The sequence below is a fragment of the Zosterops lateralis genome, assembly GCF_965231275.1.
Source record: "Zosterops lateralis genome assembly, chromosome: 6".
NCBI lineage: Eukaryota > Metazoa > Chordata > Aves > Passeriformes > Zosteropidae > Zosterops > Zosterops lateralis.
In genome coordinates, this window is record NC_139761.1 from 5,658,100 (window position 1) to 5,685,167 (window position 27,068).

Sequence of the window (27,068 nt, forward strand, 5' to 3'; positions counted from 1 at the left end):
TACTTTTTTTCTTAAAATCAGCTTTTTTGTTATGCGTTCTTCCTTTATTATATGCCAACTGGCTGGTCAGCAAGTATCTTGTTAAAATCTGAAGCCTTCATTAGGTCAAGAGACATAAAAGCAGAAAGGTATTTTTAGTTTATTTCTGTGCAGCCTCCAGGTAAAGTTTATTTTATATGCCATTTAAAAAGCATTACCAGAAGGCACAGGAGAGCTGTGTAAAGCTGGTTGCTGACTGAAATGGTTTTGACTCTTTTAGCTTTGCTGGGCTGGAGTTTAGCTCAGGTTTGTTGTAGCAGTTCATCTGTGATAGGCTTGGAAATCTGCAGGCAAGATTTGTGTCCATGCTTGGACTGAATTCTCCTTCCACTGCAGCATCAAGAAAATAAACATTTTTTGTGCAGCGAGGTGGTGCTTAGAGTAAATAAGGACATTGCAGTCTGGTCCATGTGAAATGGGTTTGCTGGTGTCAATAAACAAGTTTCCCCTTGATACAGACCCCATCATTTTGTTTGGGTTAATGTTTGGTCCCAGCCAAGAGCTGGAGCTGTTTGGGCAGGAGAATTGATGTGTTTGTGCTGCTGAGCCCTGGGTGGAGAGCCCTGGCCTCCTGCCACTGGTGGGGGCTGCAGAAAGAGTGAAATCCAGGGAAGATGTGATGTGCAAACAGCAAAAAGGGGGGCAATCCTGTGTTTCAGCTCCTGTGTAACATCTGTGTGCCTTTGCACCCCTTCCTTTCTCCCGCAGATGTGAGAGTTGTGTGGAGCTGCTGTTTGTGAGAGGGGCTGGGAACTGCCACGAGTGTGACACCCCCCTGAGGAAGAGCAACTTCAGGGTGCAGCTCTTTGAGGATCCTGCTGTCGACAAGGAAGTGGAAATCCGGAAGAAAGTGCTGAAAATGTGAGTGTCACCATTTAAAAGAACAGAAAATGGATGTATTTCATGGATCAATTTTTTTAAAAATTGACTTAGTCAGTAGTACAAAGGAGATTTTTCTTTTTTTTTTGAAGTGGCAAACCATAAAACTTGACTCCATTTATCATGGAGGGATTTCAGAGAATCTGATTTCATCCAACACTTGAGAGCTGAATTCTCAATTTAGCCTTGAGGGATTCCTGCTTAGCATTAGAAAATGTTGGGTGTTTGTATGTGGCCTTCTTTGGCAAAGACTTGGCTCCAAAATGGAGATGATTAGATATTGAGGGGGTGAATGTGGCAGTAGAGCAAGAAACAGGACCTTGATTGTTTTGTTCCCTGGGGACCTGTTCTGAGAGTTGAAGGCCAGTTCCCTTCAAAATCAAAATGGGCAAAAGAGAGTTCACATTGTTTTTTGCTTCACACAGCAATTGTTAGTGGAAATGGTTCCTTACAAGCCTGGTGTTACCAGTCTGTCATACAAATTTAAAAGCACTTGAAATTGAGATAAATGAGGTCTAAAATTGCATCTCACTCCCTGTGGCCGGTAAAGCAGCATTTTATAAGGAAAATAAGTGAGCCACTTGGTATTTTGATAGAAGAAAATCTGATAAATGTAACAACCCAGAGAGAGCTGTGTATGCCTAAGTGAACTTACAGGTAAATGATAAGCTTGTCAGCCTTTATCTAAAACTTGGTACAATAGTAAATGAATCATATGATGTTGCTGAGATGTGGGGAAACTGCCACTGAATACTAAGATGCTGATGTGGAAAGCAGTAATAATTTTGATGTTGGATTTTAAGGTCTATTGAAGTCAAAGTGGAAAAAGTCAACATAGTTCATTAAACATGGAATAAAGTTTAGTTAGAAGAGAAAATGTTGGAAAATGCTTGACCCACTTACAGAAAAAATAGCTCCAAATTGGAATATGACCTCACTTCTTGGGATTTTTATATTCCTGGGTGTCACGGTCCACAGATCAGGCAGAATCTCAGTTTTATATTTTCTTGGGTAGAAAGTCTGCACATCTTGACTTTCAAAAGCTGTCCATGTGCAAGCCAGTTGTCCCTTCATCTTTTTACTTTCTCCAGCTCTGAAGAGGTGAACATGAGTGCTGGAATGGTCTATTGATATGAGATAATTGTACAGCATTTTCAGTTTGTTGCAGACATATGTTTTCTGTTGTTGGCACAAAGCCAAACTCCTTTTCTAGAAAAAGCTTTTTTTTTTTTTTTTTTTTTCTTGTGGGTGTTACTGTTGCCTCTGCCTTTGTTAAGAAGCTGGCTGGGAGTTCCTCTATCTTGGCCTCTGTGCTGGTGTTTACCTGTAACCCTGGAAAAGGAATTGGTAAACAATAGGCAAAGATAGCACCGATTTCTTCCAGGCTCCCTCCTTTCCTTTGGAACAGGCACTTCTGTCTCCCATTAAAGATTCAGGTCAGTTTGGGAGTCACAAAGCACACAGCAGATAAAACTAGATCAATGCTTAATCAGCTTGCAGCAAAAGCCTTGCTGAATGGAAATTGCGTCCTTCTGTGTTTTATAAATACTTTTCTCTTCTCTTAAAGATACAATAAAAGAGAGGAAGACTTTCCCACTCTAGATGAATATAATGATTTCTTGGAAGAAATAGAAGAAATTGGTAAGTCTTAATGCTTGCACTTTTGATGTGCTGTGCTTATGAGACCACAGGCTTTTATCTTCTGACTCAGCTGCCTAGGAGAATGTCTAAGTTCAGTTTCTGTAATATGATTTATCATAGTATCAGATTTTTATCTAATTACTTTATTTTCTGGACTTTAATCATATTTGCTGCACTGTAGCACATTGTTAAGTAAAACATTTTGTCTGCCAGAGAAAAAAAACACAATCCAAAGAGGAAGCAAGCTGGAAAAGAAAGGCTTGCAGGGGACTGTCAATGCTGCACTGGCAAAGATTAAACAAAGAGAGGAGAAATTGAAATTTTCATTATATGCCTCCATTAGCTTTATCTACCATGACAGAAGCCATATGGTGTCTTTCATCATTTTTGCTTCTGCAAGTACAGTAGTTGGATCTGCTTTGAAGCTGATGACCTTACATACCACTGTGGTAGCGTTTTATGTTGCTGAGCAGAAGGAGAAGGTTTGGGAACAGACGTTGATTTCTTTCTCTTTGCATTAGCTGAAGCAGAACTTTGCCCTTTGGGGAAGGGACAATGTTATCAACAGAGTTTATTTTCTTCTTAGTTAGGGTGACTTGTGATTTATGGTGGAGTGATGGGTTTTGCTTAGAAAAACAAGGATGTGTTCAAAGGAGTGACTCCTAAATGGTTTGTTCTTGGGTTTTATGAGCTTCTGAGGCTTTTCTTTTTTTTGACCTGGAGGAAGAAGAGGTGACTTAGAGCATGTAGGAGGGGTAGTGAATGTGATTTGAAGGAAACCATGGAGATGACACTTTTCCTTCATTTTTCTCAAAGGAGCCCTTGCTCCTTTTTGCACCGTGGTGTTTTGTAGAAATGTATCCAATACACTCACTGCTGCGAGCAATGTATCATGTTTTTACTGGCATCAGAAGGCTGAGGCTGGGAAGCCAAATGGTGTGGCTGGGAAACACCAGTCACACTCACATGGGTCCAAGTATCTGGAGGAGATGATGTGGGTGTAGCTTTGTTTGTGTATTTTTCGGAATGGTATGGGGGAAGGAGAGAATGAATAGAAAGAATGGCCAGAGGATCCTGGAAGAATCTGTGTGTGTATAGGAAGCAAACCTGCTTTTTTTCATGTAGCATTAAATACAATTTCCCACTTAACTGCTGTTGAAAGGCTTTTCAATATCTGTAACAAGGGAGTTGAAGTTTTGCCTGAAATTGTTGGAACCTCATGAACTTGAGCAGGATGTTATGATTTTACAGCTCTTGGGATTAGATGGTTACATTGTAAATGGTTCCAAATCCTGTCCTGGGAACTTGGTTTAGAAGCAGCAGAAACCTGGCTGGTCTTGATAACCTTATGAAAAAAGTAAATTGGCCAGTAATTGTTTTGGCCCTGCAAGTCATAGTGAAGAAGCTTGATAGCGTTTTTAGGAATTGGAGTTAGTTACCTGAGAGGGACACCTAAAATACTAAAAGCAATTGGAAGTCCAACTGCATCCTAGTTTGTTCATGTAGCAGCCAGAGTGATGAGGGGAAAGAAGGGGTGCAGTCAGAAGACTCTTAATTTTCACTGTCAGTGAGTTCATGTCTGGTATCCCAACTCCAGACAGATCCCAGAGGACAGGTTAGATTCAACAACATCACTTCAGGCAAGAGTTCAAGCCCTGTTTGCTCTCCCTGGTGACAAAGCCCATTGCACATTTGTCCCCAAGCCCATCCCTGCTGTGGTCCTGGGCAGAATTCCCCACCTGGCAGTTGTCTGGTGTGACATTTTCCAGTGCATGTTGTGAATGGTGTGACTGAACAGTGTGTTAAAAGTCATTGACTCTGTGTGATAATCCCACACTTTACTGCTGAGAGGAGTTATTTCATTTTTGTGTGTCTCTGAATTCCCTTGAGCTTGATTTCCCATGAGCTTGCTTGCTCATGTGGAAAACTGGGCTGAAAGATGGAAAAGAAAGGATGTGCAGGGCAGCTTTGCCTTGTGGAGCCAACATTCAGCAGGGTGGCAGTAGCTGATGGTGGTTGGGAAGGTAGGGAGCCAGGGAACTGGATTTCCCCTCTCTCTCCATGCCCCAAACTTTCAGTTTTTCTGTGAGAGGGTCAAAGTGCAGCTTTACCTTTTTTTTTTTTTTTTTTTCTCCTCTTTGCTGGAAGGTTTTGTTTCTGGAGTTGTTGTGGGGGTTTAAATGAAGTAGTTTAAAGTGAAAATGTAAACATCACGTATAGGTGTATTTCACATCACCCTGATTCTGACAGGTTTTCCAAATATTCCAGGTAGGTCAGCTCCAAAACTAGCAATGGAATGAGACACAGCAATTGCTGACCTCACTTGAAACACATTTTTCCCCTTCGTATTCAGGTGTTTTATACCTACAGACCTTTTCTGTTGAAAAAGACGAGTTGGGTGGTGGTGTGTGTGTGGGGGAACGTCAAGCAAACATTAGGGTAGTCACCTTTTAAGATTTCTATTATAAAAAACAGGTTTTTGAAGTGGTTTAGAGTGTAGCCACTGAATAATGCTTTGGGCTAAAATGTGTTAAACAAGGCTTTAAATAAAAACCACATTTTAAAGCGAGTTTTCCCCAGAAGAAAAATCAGCTGGACAATTTGAGAACATTGTAAACACAGTTTGTTGTCATTAGCAGAAGGAATAAAAATAAAGTGAAAGGGTTAAAACCTGTCTTTGGGAAAGGTATGGACAACATGAATGTGAGTGAGTCAGGTCTGTGCCCATATGATGAGAAGGGACCTGGTTAAACCTTTGAGTGTTGCTGCAAGTTGCACTCTCTGGACACAATGCAAATTTCACTTGCTCTTTGTAGAAAGTTTTCTTCTTCCCCCAAGTATTTCTTTTTCCCCAGAATATCTCTGTAGCCATTTTTCCAAGCTCTTCAGAGCAGGAGAGCTCCCAGTGTGTGCCTGGCACCTTCTCCTGGTACCTGAGTGAGGCCCCCGGGCATTACCGCAGCACAATTGTTTGCGGTAATTGCTGCTTTTTAAATCATTCACTGCTTTCAGCTTCGAGGGAGGCTGCTGTTAGTTGTGTGTTCCTGTATCTCCAGGACTTGTTGCAATACCGGCTGCCTCCTGACTTGTCTTGCTCGGAGCACTTATCTGACAAGTGATCCTTGGATAGAAAGGGTTTTGCTATCTGTGATCACTTGTGGGTTTTGCTGTTTATTGTTTTGTGGTTTGGTTTTTTTTCCCCTCTCTGCTTGTGTGTGTTCTCGAGGATGGTGCTGTTGGTCTTCACACAGGCTATAACCCAACTGGAAATTAGGCAGCTTTATCAATGATCTCTTTCAATCATCTCACCTGAACAAAGATTTCACACTGTTCCAGCCAAAAAGGTCTTTCTTAGACTGATGGGGCTGAATGATTTCAATCTCTCATTACTATGCAATTTTTCTGGAAAAATTATTAACTCAATAAAAGACCACTGAGGATAAACAGAAACAATTATCAATACCCACCTAGACTTCCCTGGCTTAACTATGGGTTTTCTTTCGTTTCTGATACTTATTTTTTGATAATCACAGAGATGTCAGTTGGAAGGGACCTGTTAAATTCTTGTCCATCTTTTTTTCCCCTGACTCCTCTCCTACCCCTTTTGAAAGTACAGGGGTCAGGCATCAAAAGCCCCAAGGGAAGGTGCCACACTAGTCTGGGACATCCAGACAGACTGAAGATGAACTTGTGTTTCCCTCTGTAGCACTCTGCCATTCCTAGTCTGGGGTTTTATGAAGATGATAATTAGAGTTTGTAGTAGGATGGGAGGAATATTGTTCACAACGACCTAATGCTAATAATTTTTAGTCTTAGTCTAAAACAGGGAGACTTTGAGGAACTTAGTCCTGCAGTGCAGTGATACTCATTCATGCTGTTATGTCTCTGCACAAATTCTTGTGCAATTTAATTAAAATTTTTGTTTCATTTTCTTTTTTATAACTAGGAAAATATTTTTCCATTTGTTGTAGAACTGTATAATGAACATTGTTGTTTTGAAAAGCAGAGAAAGTCCCCCTGTAGAGGCTGAATTTTAGAAGTTGGGAGTTTCACCTAAATAGAATGAAATGTTTCACAAAAACACAATAGTCTTCCTGTTATACTTAACAGATGTCTCAAGGCAAGTCATTTTATAAACCAACCAATGTGAGATGGATAAGTAGATAAATAATTGTTGCATACAAAACAGCTTCTGTTTCTTTTCCCTGAAGGGCTTCAGGCCTCTTATATCGGCTTATGCTATATTTCAACATGGACAAAAATAAGTCTGTCTTCTCTTTGAAACCTTTTCAAACCAGCCATCTGCTTTGCCACTCATATTCAGATCTACATCAATATTTTTTCAGGGTAGGTGTAGCATGTGAGTTGGGATTTTTAACTCTTTCTAGTTCTTCTAGTTCTATAATTTATTTTTTTTAAGCTAAGAAGTATATTTAAACTAAATTTCTGGCAAAAATCAAAGCAGACCAAATTAAAAAAGTGCTGCATAGTCCTAGCTATGTTAAAGTTAGTATGTTGAGTATTAGCAACTGTGTTCTTTGGTTTTATAGTTGTTGGGTTTTGAGTGCCAAGTAACTTGTGGAGGGGACAGGGGACAAGAGAGAGAAATAATAATATCTTAATTATTTTTTGTGCCCTTGTGCTCCTTGCAAAACAGACTTGTCAGCTGTAATTGTGAGGGTACAATGGCAAGAATTTGTATTCTATAAATATTGATGAAAAGATGTTTGAAGCTCATGAAAAATTTATTAGAAAATATGTTGAAAGATATTTTGGCTGGGTGGCCACTGGTAACCATGCAGGGTCAAAGAGCAGCTTGTTTTGCTGGTAGGAGTTTATTGTAGAGAGAAGATGCTGTTTTTATGTACTAAAGAGCGGCTGTTGACACTGAAGTTGATGTAGACAGATCCACTGTTACGCTTTCCACTGTTTCACTTTTTTTTTTTTACACTTTTTTTAGACTGTTTCCAGTCTTAAAACAAAATGTTTTAAGCATTTCCATTCTTGAAATGTGGACAAATCAGTGTTGAGGAGGAGATGCTTAGGACCAGGACAGTGCTCCTCATCTATGGCTACATATCAGTGTTCTCTGGGATAGATTTGCCCTGGCCTTTGAGAGTGCTGGAAGTTTGAATCTCTGATTTCTGGTGTCCTGTGATATTCTTGAGGGCCAAAGCTGAGTGAGATGGACAGAGCAGAGTCAGCCTGGTATGAGCAGATCTGACTTGCTGAGAGGGCTGTAGCTGTGGTTTGGTTCCAGACACAGCAAGAGAACAAGAAGGGGATAAACACTTTCACCATGAGCACAGCAGTGGGCTTTTAGGGTGACTGCCAGTGGCTGCTGAAAATTTCCCAAACATTGATGCAGAAATGGATTTTTTTAGATAGAAATTTTACTTCCTATGAAGTACCAAAATACACCCATTTTTGTAAGCAGTTCTCAAAGGTAGGCATCTGCAGGTGTTTAAAACATGCCTGCTTTTCCCCAGTTTGAGTTTTGAATCTTAAGCTTCTTGTTTTACAGACCAAATTGTGGCCAGTCAAACCTATTAAAATAACTGAGAAAGAAGCAAAAAAACAAACCCCGAAGGTTTCAAGCAGCAATAATTATAAAACAGAGATCATCAGCTTATTGCCGGATTTATTTTTAGAGAAATATTCATGATGTTCAGGAGCCTGGAGGCAATTTGGCATCTCCTCATGCACCTGAAGGTGGCAACTGGGCATCCTGCTGGCACAGCATGGCTCATATGCTATTTCTTTCCTGTGTCGTCATTGTAGAGTTTAGAGAGCTGCTGTGTGGATTTAAGTTGTAGGAAGTGCTGACATTCCCATGCAGCTGCTGTCATTGCAGAGCCCTGGGCTGATGGTGTGCCAGCATTTTCACATGATACTTCTTCTCTGCCCTAATACTCAAATCTTAAAACTTCTTGTCAGTGGGCAACTGTGGGCTGGAAATTTGGTGGTCAGATTGCCCATTAAAATACTAAAGATTTAGACTAAAATAATGTTTTACTAAGGAGAGATTGCTACAACCAAGAAAGTGTGCGTTTGTCACAATATGAAATAGGAAAATGTTATGCTTTTTGGAGAGGGGGGAAAAAAAAACAAACCAAACATTTGGGATGGGTAGCTTGCTTCTAAAAACCAAGGAGCTGAACTTTGAGTGGCTTGTTTGGGTTATGGCAGTGCCCAGAGGTTCCAGCTGGGATGAGATCAGGAGCACAGGGAGAAGTGCTGCCTGAAGCTATAGCATGGAGATACAGCAGGTGGTGTGTAGGAGAAAGGAACCTTTATTCCCTTTCTCCTGGTTCTTCCAGTGGGAGTCCTCTAGTACAGAAGCCCAGAGGTCTGCCCAGGAACAGCAGCAAAGTTCCAAAATTCAGCTCAAGTGTTGATTCTGAAATTCTTAAAGCACAAACTCAGCCCTCTTAGGTCTTCTCTCTGAACTGAGGATGCTGGGGTGGGGCTGCAAGAGTTCAGCTGATTCAGGAGCCAGTCTGAATTGAAATGTTATTCCTCTTGATACTGCTTATTATTTGGAAAAGGGGAAAAATAAATACACCTTTTTTTAAAAAATGATTTTTTCTTTTTAAGGTTAGGAAGTGCTTGAACTGTATCTTGTTGAGCCCTTTCTTGTTGCAGTTGGAGGAAATTTTGTATTTTTAATAATATAAGTATTTTTAAATGTTATAAATATAATTAAATATATAAAAATATAATGAAATGTTATTATCTCTCTTGGGGAGAGGGGCCTAACAGCAGGAATGCCTCTCTTGGCAGCAGTGAGCTGGGCTTGCAAAACTGAGCTGCATCCCACAGCTCTACCATTTTGGACCTTCCTGTTTCTCCTTTTCTCCATTTGCTCCTGGCATTGATTTCTTGATCTTTCCTTCACTGCTCTCACCTGGTTTGCCAGTCTTGGCTCCTTTTGGTTTGGTTTGCCTAAAACCCTCCTAACTGCTCGTTTCTGCCTTGTTGCCTGTGAGGAGGTTGACAGAAGGGAGTTGATGTTCTCCAAACTGAGATGTGTGTTATCCTGATGAGCAACAGCAGATTTCATGCTGCTTCCTTCTGTTCCTCTGTAGCAGCCTCACTGGTACAAATGACTTGGCAGTCAGTGGTGCCTGTGCCCAGGGTTAGCTTGGCCCTGGCTGCCTAAAAAAGCCTGGGAAGAGAGAGCTGAACCAAAACCTCCCAAGTCCCATGGTGATGTTTCCACAAGAACCTCCTTCCCCTCCACAGAGTCTGACACGGCTCAGTCACCACGCGGTTGTTTCTCGTGAGGGATTTATCAGTGGCAGCAGAAGTTTCTGTGCTGCTCCTGTAGCCACGTGGCAGAGCTCTTGGGGGCTTTGAGTGCTGTGTGCTGGCACTGGTCAGTAGCTTTAGGGCCGTGGGCATGAGCCCAGCATCCTCTCTGGATGGGGATCACCAAGTAACTCCCCAGTGACAAGAGCGTTTAGCTGGAATTCACTTGACCCACAGGTGAACCAGTGACCTGGAGGTGAAGGGCTCAGGCATTGGATCAAATTACAAATCATCCAAACCATCTACAATCTTTCAAGCTGTTGATTATAGAAACTGTTCAATTTTTGGAGATATCGTCTGTGCCATGTGTAAATAATTGGGAATGTTGTGCTAAACTGTGGAGCTTGCTGGCCGACCCTGCTTGCTCATAATTACATGAGATATAGTCTGTCACCGTCGAGAGACATCAAAAGGATGTTCAGCTGACCTATTAATCTCCAAGCATCTGCAGATTCCTCATAATAAAGGTAATTGTACCTTGGTGCCTTTTAAGTTATCAAGCATTGTGAATTTTTGTGTACCTGAGAATTCAGTCACTGTAGTCATTGTGCATTGGATATTCCCTGTGAAATGGAATGACTTAATTTCTAAACTTGTTTTTATATGGTTGTGTTTGGTCTGATTTAATTTTACAGGAATCACCATGTTTTTAGCTGTAACTGCTGCTTGAAAAGGTCAATGTTTTATGGGCAGTATGATGATTCTTTATGCATATCATTACCAGTGTCACAAAATGGGATGCAAGATTCAAATTTTAATCTCCGGCAGATGTGTAAACCTACAAAAACTCTGCTGGCTTTCGTTGAAGTGCAGTGACTTAGCAGATTGTCTCTGTCTTTATAGGGCATGTTTAAATAAGTTCTGTTACTGCAATGTTTATATTTGGCTAGAAGGGATAGAGAGCATAAGAATAGTGTTTCTTTGTCATAGTCATGCATGCTGACCTAATACTTTTGCTTTCTGTCTTTATAATATTTATGCAGTATTTAACCTGACCAACAATGTGGACTTGGAGAACACCAAAAAGAAAATGGAGCTGTATCAAAAGGATAACAAAGAAGTCATTCAGAAGAATAAGTTAAAACTGGTTAGTTAACTTCTCTCCCCTTCAATTTTTATTCATTTGTTAAAGAATTAAAGGATTTGTGGAGTACCTTCTTAAAACAAATCAAAGCTTAAAACAAAAAAAAAAAACCCAAAGCTTAAATTTGTTCTTAAAACAGATCAAATGAAAGCACTATGCAAAGTTCTTTGTATTTAAATGTTGAGGTTGATAGTTGAAATGTAGTTGAGCTTTATTTTGGGAAGGGCTTGAGAAGAGGGGCAGGCAGTAGAGCCTGTGTCTAATACATCACCACAGCTCGTGTGCTGGCAGTGTCGTTGGACAATATCCAGGAGAGATGAAGTTCATTCCTACACCAGGACAATCGTTCTTTTCTCATCTGAAGGAAAAAAAGAATCCAGACTCAGACATTATGAAGCTCCCAGGGGAGAGTTGTAAAATTGAGGCAAAGCACAGGCCTGGTTTATGAAAGATGTTGAAACAAACATTAAAACTTTTGTTCAAGAGCTGATAACTGAAACATCAGGGATATTGTATATATGATCTGTATGCAAAACACAGGGTTCTTTGAAGATTCATTCATTAAATTATGGCTCACATATCATTTTGTTCTTTAAAAATAAACTTGCATGCATTTATTCCTGTAAGAAAAGTTTAATCTGTTAAATATTTTTTTAGCATAAAAATACACATTGTTATCAGTTCTTGAAGGAAAATGTCTGCCCAGAGTGTGACATAACAAGGGTTTGTGTTTGTAATCCAGTTGCACTAAGGACTTGCTTTCATATCAGTAGGGGTGAAATCCTCACTCCCCTGAAGTCTGTGGCAAAACTCCGAGTGATTTCTTTAGCTCTAGGATTTCACAGGAGGAGATTGGAATCTGAAAAATGTTTGTTTGAACCTCTTCCTTTTAAAGGCAAGGAAATTTCCCTAGGGGTCCATCTCTGATCTGTTATCCTGTCTCTGACACTGTGCAATATCCTCTGCTTCAGAGCTTGAAGAGACCTGCCAAAGCTTTGGCTGCATGTCTTATTTTACAATGGAGCTGCAACCCCTGGGGTCACAGTGAGAACAGCTCTGCCTGCAGCCCACCTTCCCTTCAAGGAAGTGTCTCTGACAGCCTGTGCAGGGGCTGTGTGATGCTGTCAAGCAGCTCTGTAATACCCTGTACCCACTCAAGCCCCCAGGACTTCTGTTTGCTGTGCTCCACAGTCCTGCTGTGCTGCAGGCTGGCTGCTGGAAGCTGGGCAAGCCTGTGTGAACCCAGACTCCCTGAAGAGCTGGAAACACTTCTCTTTTTTTTTTTTTTTCTTTTCTTCTTCTTTTTTTTTTTTTTTTTTAAACATTCGAAACATTCATAATTTCTTTTTCAACAATTGAAACGTAATAATAGACCTTACACAGTGGTTATTACAGAAACTGCATGATCTTGCCTATAAATTTACCTTTCTCCTAAAAGCTGAGGGGTTGTTTTTCCTCTCCAGCTCTTCTTAGCAAGTTCTGGAGTATCTTTATTCCATGCATGGTAAAAAGTGTGCTACTTTCTTGCCTTAATTTCTTAAGGCCAGTCGTCATGTCTACGTTCTTGACTAAATATTTCTGTCCAATGTAATAGGTTACTTCTGAGGGATATAGATATTTTCTGTCCCTCTTGCTGTTTTTGTTACCCTTTGCCTGCTTCAGTTTGAATTTGTGTTGGACAAAGCAGAAGGGGCCAGAATTGAATGCAGGGATCTTTTCATGAAGGAACTCTGTTTTCCCATCTCTGCTGGAAATACATTGATCCTAAGACTGTTCTTCTCTTGTAGTTTAGAAAAAAAAAGTGAAGATCTTGGTGTTCCTGTAATCATAAGTTGCTTTTAATATATAGATATTTTTATATACTTTTTATTTATAAAATCTTGCACTCTGGGTAGACTTGAGCTTTTCCAGTTAATATTTGCAACTCTCCCGTCATATGATAACTTGTTGCTTCCTACTTTATCACTGGATGTTTAATTTCACTTGCTGCTTTTTCAGTCTTGAAATAGTTGTCTGAATTCTGTGATGTGACTGTGTATGTTTTCTTGATTATCCTTTCCTGATTGTGGCAAAATGTGATTTTACTTTCTATTTACTACTTCACTTGTAGGCTTGAGTTTACTTTGGGCTTCACTGTCATCATCTTTTCTTTCACATATTAGGACTGTGTTTAGATTATCTTTAGTCTGGACACAACCCATGCTGCCTGTTGAACTCATCTCTTCTCTTTTACTGTTCTGCTTGGTCTTTCTTTCAGGAATTTGATCTGACACGTGATAATTCTTCCATTTTCCTGCAGTCTGCTCTGGTTTAGGTTTGTTTATCAGTTTATGTATTTCAGACTATAATTTTTCTGGGCTGTTTCTTCAGACTAGGTCTGTCAGCACTTCCCTACAAGTTTTCTTCTGTTTTAGTGTAAATTCCAGGCAGTCTTTAGAGATAAATGTGGAAGAGCCTTGGAATGTCTCAGAAAGTTCCCTGAGCTTTTCAGTTCTGTTGACCAAACTAACTAAATCCCTTAATTCTCAGACATAACCTCAGTTAAAAGTTTGGGGATTTTCTTGTTTGTTTTTTTCTTTTCATTAAATGCAGAGAGAGCCCAGTTCCAGGTGGTTGCTGGTTAGTAACCAGCTTTTCCCCAGTGTCCCTGCACCAGTTACAAAATGGGAGCAGGTTCTGTTGGCTCAGTGGCAGATGATGAGATCTGTCTGCTCTTGCATCCAGGAGTAAAACTGGGCTTCACTGGGCTTGATCTGTCTGGTAAAGGGATTTTTTTTTTTTTTTGCCTAATGGCTTTTATTAGGTAGCTGTGCTTTATAGTATAACTTTATAATAAGAACAAATTTTATTCTGGTCTTGGCCTCAATGATCACGGAATCACAGAATGAGCCGAGTTGGAAGGGACCCACAAGGATTATTGAGTGCAGCTCCTGGCCCTGCACAGCCCCATCTCTGAGAGTCATCCTGTGCCTGGGAGCATTGTCCAAACACTCCTTGAATTCTGCCAGCCTTGGTGCTGTGAGCACTGCCCTGGGGAGCTTGTTCAGTGCCCAAACACTCTCTGGGTGAAGAACCTTTTCCTGGTATCAAACCTAAACCTTCCCTGACACAACATCAGGCCATTCCCTTGGGTCATGTCACTGGGCACCACAGAGAAGAGATCACTGTCGTCCCCTATGATGTTTTGCTGAAGCTCCTTTCATCAATAAATCATCCATTTAAGTTTATAATATTTTAATTATCTTGTCATTTTGACTGCATCTCCCTTTGCTTTAGTGTATTTGATGGAGATTTGGAAAATGTTTCCTGTATGTTTTTCCTTGTACCTTCTTGCAACCAAACTGACATTCTTTTGATCAACCTTCTTTATAAAATGGTTTAATCTTCTTATTTTCCTCTACCTCTGAGCCCTCTTCTGTTTTTTTTTATTCTTTTACTGAGATTTTCAAATACAGATTACCTAATAGTTTGCAGGTTAAAAAAAAGACTTGTCAAAGAATAGATCTGTAACAAAAACCTGTCGTACTATTAATCTTTCTTTTCATCTCATGTCACTTGACTGCAATCCAGCTTATAGGAAAAATTCCTTATTTTTTAAAAATGTGACATTTTTACAGTTAATGCTTAAATGCTTCGAGTTATAAGCTTCTCTATTAATATTCACATATTTGTAATTTCTCATTTTTCTTCTACACTACGGATAAGTACACTGTGCTTTGCAAAGAAGATGCAGCTGATTAGTGGGATGATCAGGAACAGTATTAAGGGATTTGTTCACCCTACTTACATCACTGAGTTATAGGATGTGTGGGAGCTGAGAGAGGCTCACTTTAGAGTGAAAGTGTAGGGAAAACCCCATTCCCTGACATTTAAGGAGTCAGATCCGGACTCCAGCGAGCGGCAAGTTAAAAATCTTAACTTTACCCTGGATGATGAGAAGGTAGAATAATCATCCATAATCACCTTAAAATTCTGCTTTGAAAGGTAGAATTTGGCTGCTTTCCCCTTGCATGGGTCCCCTGGGGGGCAGGGGAGCTGTGGGGGTGCTGGGAGCTGAGCTCTGGTTTCCCTTTCAGACGCGGGAGCAGGAAGAGCTGGAGGAGGCTCTGGAGGTGGAGCGGCAGGAAAGCGAACAAAGGCGGCTCTTCATGCAGAAGGAAGAGCAGCTACAACAGATGATAAAAAGGAAGAATAAACAGGCACTCCTGGATGATCTGGTGAGTAACAAAACCAGAGGCTTTGAATGCTCAGTAGCATTGACATTCATCTCTATCACTGCTAACTGCATGGAATTAATAGCTCTGTCTCTGTTCCCCTGTTTTGTGTGTTTTGTGTTTTCATTCTCTCACCTGTTATTTATTTCAATGTTGCAAACCACTCTGGTTTTGGTAGGCTAGGGGCTGGATGAAGAGTACTTTTTGGGATTTGTAGGCTTCATTGGATTCTACCACTGTTGGGTTGTTAAACAGTTCTGAGTAGTGGCTGAGAGTCTGGTGTGTGGAAGCAAAAAGATCATCAGGAGTTGCTTTGAGACTCAGCCACCTCTGCAGTGGAGATGGTGGAGAGCAGGGCACAGTAACCTCATGAGTTATCCAAGCATTGGTCAGCCCTTTCTCAGTCAGAACACCTCAATGATTGCTGGGCCCTTTGTATGCAAAAACTCCTACAACAAAAAGTTTTCTTGCCTTGAGTGTGTTATGTGTTCTTACTGCAACTTCTCCTGTACAAGTTGCTCCTTTTGAAGTGAATGAAGCTTGTGCAGACAAACAGAGGAAAACTCTACTTTTGGAAACCATGGTAATCTTGATTAATTCACTCATTCTACATCTGAAATGCAATAATGTGTGGGCATAGAGAAACTCACTAAATGTGTTACTTAAACAAGGTTCACATCTCAATGTTTTCAATACAAGGTGTGTGTAGAGACATTCATGCACACACATTCACAGGTTTAACACCCATGAGGACAGTCTGTGTACACACAGTCTGTGTGTAACCTTGAGGGAAATCAGAAAAAAGAAGGATGTATCCACACATACATGTGTTCAGCTGTGTTAGTGTGGTTTGAAGCTGCTTGGCATATCTAAGTCATATTTTCTCTCTTACATCAGTGCATCTCACTCTAATAGAGTGTTAATTCCTGCTTTGTAGTCTCAGTTCTTATTCAGATGCTTTTCTACTTTTCCTGAAAAAGTAGAGTTCCTTTTTGAGCGAGTGCAGAAGGTACTGACATGGAGAGAGGATCTAAATGAAATTTAGGAATAACAGGGCCTCCTGAAAAGAAGTCTTTGTTCAGGACACATTCCTGGCAACCTGTTATTGGTTTTCCTTCTGTAGACAGAAGCAGAGATGAGCAGAAAGGTTCTTTGAAAAAAGCATCAAGCCTATATCTTTACATCCAGCAATCTGTTTCACCTTAAAGGCAAATATGTTTACAGTCTACACAATTAGGAATAGTTGATAAATTAATAAAAACTCCACTATGAATTTGAATTTAGTTTCTCAGAATATGGATTTTGAGTTTCTGACTTTTTAAAACCTTGTTCTAAAACACACTCCTAACTGACTAGAGAGCAGTGGTGGTGTGTGGTTGGTTGTTTAAATTTTTTTTTTTTTTTTTTTTTTTTTTTTTTTTTTTTTTTTTGAAACACAGCATTTGGTTTTACTAGAAACCTTCACCAGGTGGCTTACAGAAAGAATAGCTATAAATAACCCTTAAAACATGACTGAAATAAGTAGTGTTAACTGTGATTGCATATGTATTGCTATTAAAACATATCTTAATATTCTAAAAACAACATAAAGGTGATTTTTAAAGGCTGAGGGAGGAAACTGGACAGTTTCAAGTTATGTCTCTGTTTCTGAAGGGTCAGTGTCAACTTAAATTTGAGCCAAAACTTGTTTTGTAATATTATTGAAGTTTATAAAATCAGCACCGAAGTGTTTGTGTAATGACTTACAAAGTCTCTGGAAGGTTGTTAAACAAATAAACATTTCCTATGGTCTCTGAAATCCCTCTAATGCTGGGCTACAAATCTGAAAATGAAACTGCTCACAAGTAAAATAGAGAAGTGCAGCAAAAGCCAAGCATAAGCAGCAGCAGTGTAAAGACTTAATTTTTAAAAATAATCTTATATCTATAGTTGCTGATTCTGTGCTAAACCAAAAGGGAATAATTTCTGGTAACACCACTGACTCTGCAGGATAGTGAAAGTAGAGGAAGGTGGGAATCTGACATTGGTTTTGAATCTTCTCCTTTGGACAGATCACCTGGTTTGGTCAACCTACAGCTCAGACCTACTGGATCTTGGAATTTTTGTTTAAGTTTGCCCTTGCCACTGAGCAGCAAGAAAAAATTCAAGACACATTTTTTGTGTTGTACAAGTAGAGATGTTGGGTATTTTCCTTGTCAAGAAATGAGTTTTACCTTTGGTGCTGAAATCTTAGAAAGCTGCAAATCTCACAGAATCATAGAAATGCTTGGGTTGGAAGGGTCCTTAGAGACCATCCAATTCCAACTCCCTGCCCTGGGGAGGGAAAACTTCCACTAGTGCAGATTGCTCAGAGCCCCATCCAACCTGGCCTTGAACATTCACACCTTTGGGGCACCCACAGCTTCTCTGGACAGCCTGTGCCACCACTTTCAGTAAAGAATTTCTTCCAATGTCTAATCTAAACCTGCTCTCTGTCAGTTTGAAGCCATTCTCCCTTGTCCTGTCACTCCAGGCTGTTGTAAATAGTCTCTCCATCTCTTTTGTCAGCTCCTTTCATGTACTGAAAAGCCACAATTAGGTCACCCCAAAGCTTTCTCTTTTCTAGGCTGAGTAATCGCAGTGGCCTCATCCTTTCCTCATGGGAGAGGTGCTCCTTCCCTGTCATCATCTTGGTGGTCCAAGTAATTTTATGTGTTACTTATGGTGGTTTCATATGGAGTAGAGGTCTCAGTTGTGTACAAAATGTTTGAGAATACTATACCATCTTCAAAGAGGTGATAATTTAGGTAGTCCAGAGGCACAGAAAAATGTTTGGTATTCTAAATGTTGTGCAGTGGGCCCCGGTTTCTGGCCAGCATGGGGAGTGCAGGGGCTCATGCAGAATGGACTAGACCTGGGGCCAAGGCTCCATGAACCCATCCTAGGCTGGGAACAGGGAGGAGAACGCCAGTGGGAAATGCTGGAGAGATCAGCAAGACATCAAGGAGGACCCAGGCCCTGCAAGGCCACTGGAAAACCATTTTGGTCCTTTTTGCCTCCCAGTACTAATTAGGCAGTTTCTACCTTATCTTTGTTGTAGGTCACCTCTTTTACAATAAAGCCTCTCACTTCAAAAGCACAACACCCTGTTGTAATTTAGACTTGCAGCCTCAAATGTACTTTATGCGTCACTGGAAGAGCTATATGAGTGTTTTATTTTGGATTGTTTGTTTGGGGATTTTTTTTTTAGCCTTAGATAGTCTTGGACAACCCAGGCTGAGTAAAATACTAAAGCACTTTCTTTATGTGCTGTACAAACTCTCTCACATGTATACAGAGGATTCTAAGATGATCTCTTAGATGTCTTGTGTGTTATGGGACTTGCACTCTCCTTTTCAACAGCTCATAATTCCCAGGCATGAGCACAATGGGCTTGCAGCACATGGCAGAGGAGCAGGTTTTCCCTGGACTGTGGCGTAGCTTGGAGTCAGGGAAAGGCGTCAAAGACGTCATGTCCACACTTTTACCAGAACCTCAAGGGTTTTGAGACAAATCTTCCAGAAATTGTTGCGTACTACCAGCTTTGTTCATAGTGTAGACAGTTTGTTTTCCCATACAGAAAATTGCTGGTATGGATAAACACAGGGTTGGAAGTTCCACGTGTGTTAATAGTTAACAGAAGGGCTCTGTGCATATTCAAAAGGACAAACAATCAGGATGTGGTGCCTTGCTGGCACAGTGTGGGTTTCCCACAGTTGTGTAATCTGGTTTACTGGTCATTGTGTGCACTCTTGAGAAGTTGGGTAAAAATTGGCTTCCTTGAATCATTAGAAATGCAGTGAGTGTTTAAGGAATATGAACAAGAAAATGCTTTCCACTCTTCCCTTTCTCCCCCAGTGTTAAATCTGGTGATTGAAGGAATTCAACATCCTTAACTTTTGCTGACAGCTGGCAGCACATGCTGCTGCATGCTGGTTAGAGATGTACAACACTTGAAAGAGGCAGACTCTAAACTAGTGCATTTGTAGTCCAAATTTTCTCCCAGTTGTACAGAAATTAGATGTCTCTACAATTTAGGTTTTTAGGATCTTCCCATCCCTTCTCCCAGCTGATCACAGAAATGCAAGTAGGAGCCTGTGCCTCAGTTGCGTTTGTGATTCTGGACCAGATCTTATCATGTGAGATTTTTCTGCTTTTATCTTGCATTCTAGTGGTAAGACAAAGAGAAAGTAATAAATATAGAGAGGAAAAGACTGGAGAGTGATGTGAAAAGTCAGTGTACAATGTGACTGTTCTTCATGGTCACTTCAGAGGATTTCTACCATGAAAACAGCAAGGCATCTTGTGACATTAAAAGCATCCAACTTCTTACCTTGAACTGAATAATTAAAAAATCACCATCCTGTTAATAAAATCTGTTTGGTTTTGTGAGTAACAAATATGGTCCAGAGATCAGTATTTGCTTGGCTCTTTGAAACAGAAGTCAATGTGATGTGTGAGGCTTTAGGAATAAAATACTGTGCTAGAGCACACCAGGAAGAATCTGAACTTCTTCCCTGCTCTCAACTTCATGGTAATTCTAGCCAGGAATTCTCAAGGATTTTTGTGTTTTAAAACATTAGTTTCTTAGAAAATTAGCCAATAATTTCCCAACTCTCTCAAAAATGCACTTACATATATGTATGTTAATAATCATTCTGTCCTGACAGTTTAAGTAATTCATTTGCTTAACTATTCATTTTACTACTTTATATATATATGTGTATATATATATTTTAAAAAATTGGCTGGCTTCCCTAAAAATAAGTTGCTGAAGGAGAAAATAAATATGCTGTTGGTTGCACTTACAATGGTGCCATTGTGCAGAGCAGAGCAAGGATCATTTCCAAACGGCCTCAGGTGAAATCTAATGGGAAACAATTTCAAACTGGTCTGAGTTCATTGGTAGAAAGAATGTGTCTTAGATAAACATCTGATCCAAGTTATACTACTCAGTATTATTCCTTCTCTGATTAAGTTCTAATTTTTTTTTTATTTTAATAAATATTGTTGCATTGGCCAGTTGGAATAAGGAGCCTGTTATATTGTCTTTAATGTGGATTCTATAAAAATGGTTGTTTGCAGGTTACACTGATTTATGGGGTTGCTGCAGCTTTTTCTTATTACTGAAAATGATTGTTTTCTGTAAACTGTTTCTGAAGGAGAGGACACTGGACATTCTGCTGTTCTCCTAGTGATGGCCTTGCAGTCACAGCCTGCACTTTGGAAAAATATGCAGTGTTAATTAATATTTATTTTGGTCTGGGACTCAAATTTATTCCTCATATGTTTACAGGAGAGCTCTGATCTTCCTGCCTCTCTGCTCTTAGCTCAGCATAAGGACAGATCTACTCAGCTAGAAATGCAGCTGGAAAAACCCAAACCCGTCAAACCAGTCACGTTTTCCACTGGCATCAAAATGGTAAGATTTGCTTGGGTATTTTTTTTTTTTTTAATGCCTTTCAGAAGATCAGGGATTTCCCCATATGAAATTCAGAGGTCACTTATACCTGATTTTTATGTTACGTGAAATTGACTGTTCTCTTCCAATTAAATAAGTTATTAGGAATTAATTGAAGAATTTAATCAGAAATTCATCACCTGCTAGATGGAATATTGTGGTGACCCACCCAGAAGGGTCATCACAAATATATGGAACATTTTCATTGCATAGTTGTCAAAAAACCAAGTTTACCTCTCTCCCTGTGAAGTTGTGGTGTCCTTGAATTATTTTTCTCATTTGTGCACCAGTTCTGGAAGTTCAAGAATTATCTGAACTTTCTTCAGGTTTATTTTGAGCACTGGAGTAATCTGTGAGTATAAGACTGACGATCTAGAAAATGATGCTGAGGTTAAAGACTCTATTTTCATTGTTATTTGGCTCTAGGTATCAATAAATATTTTTTGTAAGTGTGTCACTGTTAGGGTGGCAGCTAAAGATCTCTCAGCATTCCTGTTCTGTGTCATGACATGGTACAAATACACACCAGCCTGTGTGTACATAAATGTGAACCTGGAGGTGGGAGCACGAGTGACTGGTCTTTTCTGCACCTTACTGGTATTCTGCTTTGTATTGTTTTAAATCTGTACTTTTTTTAGACTTTGTGTTAAAGAATTGATAATGGTGAACTGAATGTCTTGAAAGTAACCAACACTATCTACTCTCTTCAACAAACCAAGAAGTAGCAAAGTAAAAATCTATGCATCAAGCTAGTTTCCTATCAGCAATTGATTTATTTTTGCCATGAATATTTGTGCTGTGTTCATTGTCTGTTTGCGTGTTCACAGTGTGGAAGCATTTGCAGCTTATTTTTCCAAAAGCAGGGTCAGTTTTTGCAGAGCTGTGCCGATTGTTTTCTTGTTTTCCTGTGGTGTAAATTGATCTTCTTCCTATTTCTTTTAAAATCTAACAGTCTGGGAGAGATTGATATGCTTTGTGAGAGATTTTCTGTCTGTGTAGAAAAGCCAGTGGACAGAAAATGCCTGTTGTTCTGTTTAAAAAATACTCTGTCCAAATGCCTATACTTTTCCTTGCTGTTAAAATATATTGTCAGAATTCCTTAAAGCTGTGGCCTTTCTGTGGGAAAAGGAAGATCAGCTTATGGATGTGATGAGGACAGTGGAAGTATTTTCTAATTAATTTAAAACTGAATATTAAATGCAGTATGTGATAGTGGACATTTGAGATCTGCAGCCCTAAATAAACTTCATCCAGGAATGGTGAAAGACTTGGATGAGGAGATTCCCAGCAGCAGGACATTTAAATCCTCATGTTTGGAATAATAGGGGATGTGCCAGATAACTAACTGCTAATTCATCAGTGTTTAGAAAATGTGAATAGATAAATAATTTAATTTGTTCAATCCCAGGAAACCAAAAGACCTCACCTTGACTGAGCTTACGCCTAAATTGAAAAAGAACAGTTTAACTGTACTTATTTCTATTAATGTTTTTTAACAGTAAACTTAAGGATAGAAGCATTTGAAGTTGGTGACTACTATTTATGGAAAATGGATTGCATCAAAAATGTTACACCAACAAAATCACAGATTTTGTTTAGAAAGATGAATGTTTCCTTATTTTCTTTACAGGTGCTCGATTTATTTATTACATGACATAATTTAAAAAAATGTATAGAAATTATATCACACAAGAATAACAGTGTTGATACTCTGCACAATAGATGGATGAACTGTCTAACATTGTAATTTTTGAAGAAGTTGGTTCCCCAGCCTGGAAATGGTTCTGTGGGTGTTCTGCTGGGAGGCAGCTCAGTGCTTGGAAGCAGATGTTGAATTTCTGTGGATGATGTGCAAATTGGCAGTTTACAGGGTCACTTTGACAAACTGGCCTCATTTGAATGAAATGTGTTTTAATATGGCTAAATGCAAAATGAGAAATAAAAGAGTAAATAACAGGCTCTGGGAAGAGCATTTGGGAGTTCAGCTGAGCAAGTAGACCAGTTTGATCCTCAACCACAGCCTATATGGGGGGCCTTGGGTATGTGAATAGCCCAGCCATAAATAGGAAAGGATTTATTCTTCTGAATGCAGTATTGGGAAGGGTTGTGGCCTGCAGAGTTCTGCTGGCTGCATTCTGAGTGAAGAAATCAGAAAGAATGCAAAGAGGAGCCACAAAAGTCCATTGAAAGGCAGAAAGATCAGCTCTGTGTGCTGCATTCTGCCTCTGGTTTAGGAGATGGTTAAGGTATGACTCAATTTACACAAAGTACCTCCTTAGCACAGAACATGCCAAGTCTGAGCAGTGCAGCAATAAATGTAGCAAGAACCAGTAACCTTAGTTAAACAAATTCCATCCAAATAGGAACTGGAGGAATGAATAAGACCTAAAGTTCACACAGTGTTCTGCTGGTTAATTGGCCTTTCTCACTGTTAAAATTGGCTCTGGAATGCAGCAAAATGTCCAATTCTTGATGTTTTCCGATTCAGCTTGGGGTGCATCTTGGAAAGTTACTGTAGTTATCAAATGCAAATTTGCTGGCCTTGGGGCTGGGTTAGTTCTGTGAGAAGCAGTTCTGCTCATTGCACATGATCCATGAAGGCGTGCTCTAGTGACAGTGTAAGGTGAATTCCCACCTGGCACTTGCCTTAGGACATGCTCATTTGCCAGGCTGAGTGTTTTTCTAAGAACCTGAGATCCTCAGTCCACTTGTTTTGCGTGAAGTGGGTGGAGCTTTTGTTGTGCTCTTTGTAGCTGCTTTGGCTTTGTTCCCCTCTAAACCATGAGGTTCACACCACTCCTATTAGTGGGGGCAGCTGTAGGGCAGTACTGAGAATTTATTAAAGAAATACAATTCTAATTAATGCTGTGGCACAACAGTTCTGCAAATTCAGTACATTTCTGTGAAAAGTCTGGATTGTGCCCACTGTCAGGTTTAGCAGTGCACATTTAATGAATCACTATGTATGTCCTTCTCCTGAGCTTTTATTTTTTCATAATAGTTTGGCCAGTGACCTTTTCTGATGGGTGTTTTCCTCTAATTTTATTTCAAAAGAAGGGAAGCCAGATAGAGCTAGCTAAGATACTGGCTGATCCAGAGCTGGTGTTTACACAAAAGCTATGAAAATACGCCACTTCAGGCAATCCACTGAGGTTTTTTTCAGCTCAAACATGAGTGTTTTTCCTTGGTCAGAGATGTTCTTCTGCCTGACTGCTAATCAGACATGTTTCTTGGTGTCTGAGTTAGGAGCATGTCCATTCTAGTCTCCTGGGCAATGCTCAAGGAAGTTGGCTCATTTTAGGTGTCATATTAGTGCTGTGAGTTCCTCTGCTTGCAGGGGGAGGAGGGAAGGTCTTTCACTTGTAAGCTAAGCAAGAGCATCCCCTATAGCATGAGAGAGACAATTAGCTCATGGGAATGGGGTCTCCTTCACTTTTCCTTTTGTGAAATGCCTTTTTATTTTCTTCTTTCAAGTGTAAGCAGTTTTTCCTCTATAGTCTACTCTTTAACTTTTTCAGTAAATTCTGTCCTCTGTGCACAAAGCTTACATTCCAAATCAATCAGTTTGGTTTACCTCTGTGAGTGTTATCATGTTCATCATATTAAGAGACATACTTCCAGCACATCTGAATATTTAAAACAGTCTTATTATATCTAATCTCAAATCAGAGTAAAGCTACAAAAGAAACTCTAGCAATCTTAATTGCTGCAGTAGTGCTAAAAATGAGATTTCCTGTCAATTTTGGTACTTTAGACTTTAGTCGCTGTCAAAAAGAGAGGAGTTCATCAGAAATTAATGATGTTTCCAGCATTTGTAGGGCTTGTCAGGAGGTACAAAACAAATCTAAGGTCTGGCAAGAGAACCATTGTTCTTTTTATTGGTGAATGTAATGACTATTTTTGGTTGTCAGGTAGCTTTAATGTGGAGCTCATTTTAAGGTGTAAGAGATTGTCATATGTATTGCAGACAAATGTCAGTTTGCAAATGCAACAGGGATTAATTGTATTGCATGAATTTAGTTTCCTTTTTCTGGTGTTTACAAAACTGTAGAAGGCTTTTCTAGGTCTGTGCTTTGCCTCACCATTGTGATTAAAAATACTTAGAAGTGTGGATGTATTTAATTCATTGGACTGGGAACACAGAACCTTTGGGTCTGTGGCCCAGCTGTTTCCATGTTTGTAGAAAATCTGAGAGCTTTAGACTGGCTCAGCTCGTGCCATCTCCAGCACATTTCAGGCTGCCTGCCTGTCCCTTTTTTGTTCCTTCCAGTTTTGTAATGTTTCTTTTCTCTCTTCCCTCAGCCTCCCAGGACACTTCGCCTCTAGTGATGGTATTCTTGGAGTAATCTCACACAGTTAAAAACTCAATTACCTCTAATTGTATTGCCCAAAAATGCTGGAAAACAACATAGGTGTCCCCTGGCTTGCTCCTGCTTGGGAGAGTTTCCTTTCTTGCCTTTTATACCCAAATACCTCAGAATTAATGTAATGCATCATTGACCTTCCAATTGTTATCATTGTTTTTGTTTTATTACTTAACAGCAGTGGGACTATTTATTAATAGAACTATTAGTGCAGAGTGCTGTATGTGCTTTATCATTGCCAAGGTGGGTCCCTACCCCAGTGAATTTGCAGTTGAAATAGATGTGTCAGGGAGGGAGGGGAAGCAGATGCCCGGAGGGGATGTTCTCACCCAGGATTAGACAGCAGAGCAGGGGAGGAAGGAGGAATAGGATCCAGCCCTACTAAATTCCTAACCTCGTGGCTCTTCCTGAGCCGGGCTCCATCTCCTGTCAACAGCACCTCTGAATGGCAGCGAATTAAGAGTGAAATATCTGCTCCAGCTACTGCTTCCCTGTCCAAATCACAGCAGCGGTGTTAAATATAACTTTGTGGCTCTGAATATTGCCCAGATTTATTCCAGTTCTTGCAGTTTCAGGTTATTAGTAGCTGGATGCTGAGGAGAGCAGTGTGCAGCCTGGAGCAGTCAGAGCATGCAGAAGGGAGCCAGTCCTATAACCAGTATTTCAGAGGCATGGATTTGTGTCAGACACAGGATGTCTAGGACACCTCAGGAATGTGTGTGACCACTAAGCTGCACGTAGCAAGTGTCAGGGAAGAGATTTTGTGCAGTGTTACACTTGCAGTATTATTCTGATGGGAAATAACGTTCTTATTTTACCTTATGTGGAGCTATTTCTTTTAAAACATTGACCTCATCAGTTCAGGTCAAATTAACTGTTCTTTATTATTGCCTTTTCCTGCAATATTGCTTCCTGTGCAAACAACTGCTCAGCGGCTGCTCCTGTTTTTCAGCCTGTTTCTTTTATAGCTCATGGAGCAATTATCCAAAATCCTGTTCCAAACTCCAAAAAAGTCTGTCAAAATACCTTTTTAATCAATTGTGCTCCTTCAAAGTTGCTTAGACATATGCCAGGTACTCTGAGGTAAGTGAGGTGCATGTCACACTGTGGTTTAGGCTACAGCTATTCTGCAGCTCCTGAGGGGGCCTTACTTTGCCAATTCTTACTGCTCTGGTTTGGTTGGTTTTGGTGCAGTGTGTTTTAGTGTGTGAGGGGGGTTATGGTGGGGCTTTTTTGGGTGCTTTTAGTGCTTGCCTGAAGTTAAAAAATAAAGCAATCAAGGCTTCCTTCACTGTTAGCTCAGCTGGTCTGTCTTCAGACTGAAACGCTTCAGATGGAATTGATTTCTTTGAGATGAATGCCAGTTTGAATTTAATTGGTATTTTGTTTTTAATCTTAGTTTGGCTCATACCACGCACATTTCTCTTTTACAGCTGGGTGGAATGTTTCCCTCTTTGCAGCTCTTGGTAGTTCAGAATAACTGCAAAATCACAACACTTATTTTGAGAGTAACTGATGTGTTTAGGCGTGTAGATCCTTTTGGAATAGATGTATTTGTTTAGAGAACATGCATGTAAAGGTAAAATTTCCAGTGGCACTGAGCATTCTGTCTCTGTGCCTGTGTGTGGTGGCTCAGCTCAGACACTCTGGGCTCGGTGTCAGTGCCATGAAGGAGAATCCCTTTCCAGAAGGAACCCAAATGCCCCAGTCAGGGGAGTCACAGCACTTTCCAGAGGTGCCCAGGGAAGCAGCATTCCTGCCAAGCAGCTTCCCTGGAGCAGAGATTCACAGAGGGTGCACAGAGCCCCGGGACAAGTGGGATTCTGCAGTTGCTAAGCACCATTTCCTGATTCCTGGTCAGGGTATACATTGCATATTGCTTTAGCATTGAATTTTTGTCATCAGTAACAGTGTCTTGTTTTTAACAATGAGCATTGATTTGCTAAGAATGATACTATTTCTGAAAAGAAGAGAGGAAAAAGAATTCATGGTGCTAGATCTGTACCATTTCTGACAATATGTGGATATAGAGTTCAAATATATAAACTGAGGGACCC

General features: G+C 40.1%; 1 protein-coding gene across 1 annotated transcript in view; it reads left to right on the forward strand.

The window, feature by feature from the left end:
- The window catches only part of MNAT1 (MNAT1 component of CDK activating kinase), a 116,379-nt gene that overhangs the window by 33,918 nt on the left and 55,393 nt on the right, over nucleotides 1-27,068 (forward strand). The window contains exons 2-6 of the mRNA XM_083863685.1: nucleotides 748-900; nucleotides 2,486-2,559; nucleotides 10,854-10,957; nucleotides 15,031-15,171; nucleotides 20,483-20,608. Of these exons, the coding sequence (XP_083719811.1) occupies nucleotides 748-900; nucleotides 2,486-2,559; nucleotides 10,854-10,957; nucleotides 15,031-15,171; nucleotides 20,483-20,608 (598 nt within the window). The remainder of the gene's footprint in view (nucleotides 1-747; nucleotides 901-2,485; nucleotides 2,560-10,853; nucleotides 10,958-15,030; nucleotides 15,172-20,482; nucleotides 20,609-27,068) is intronic.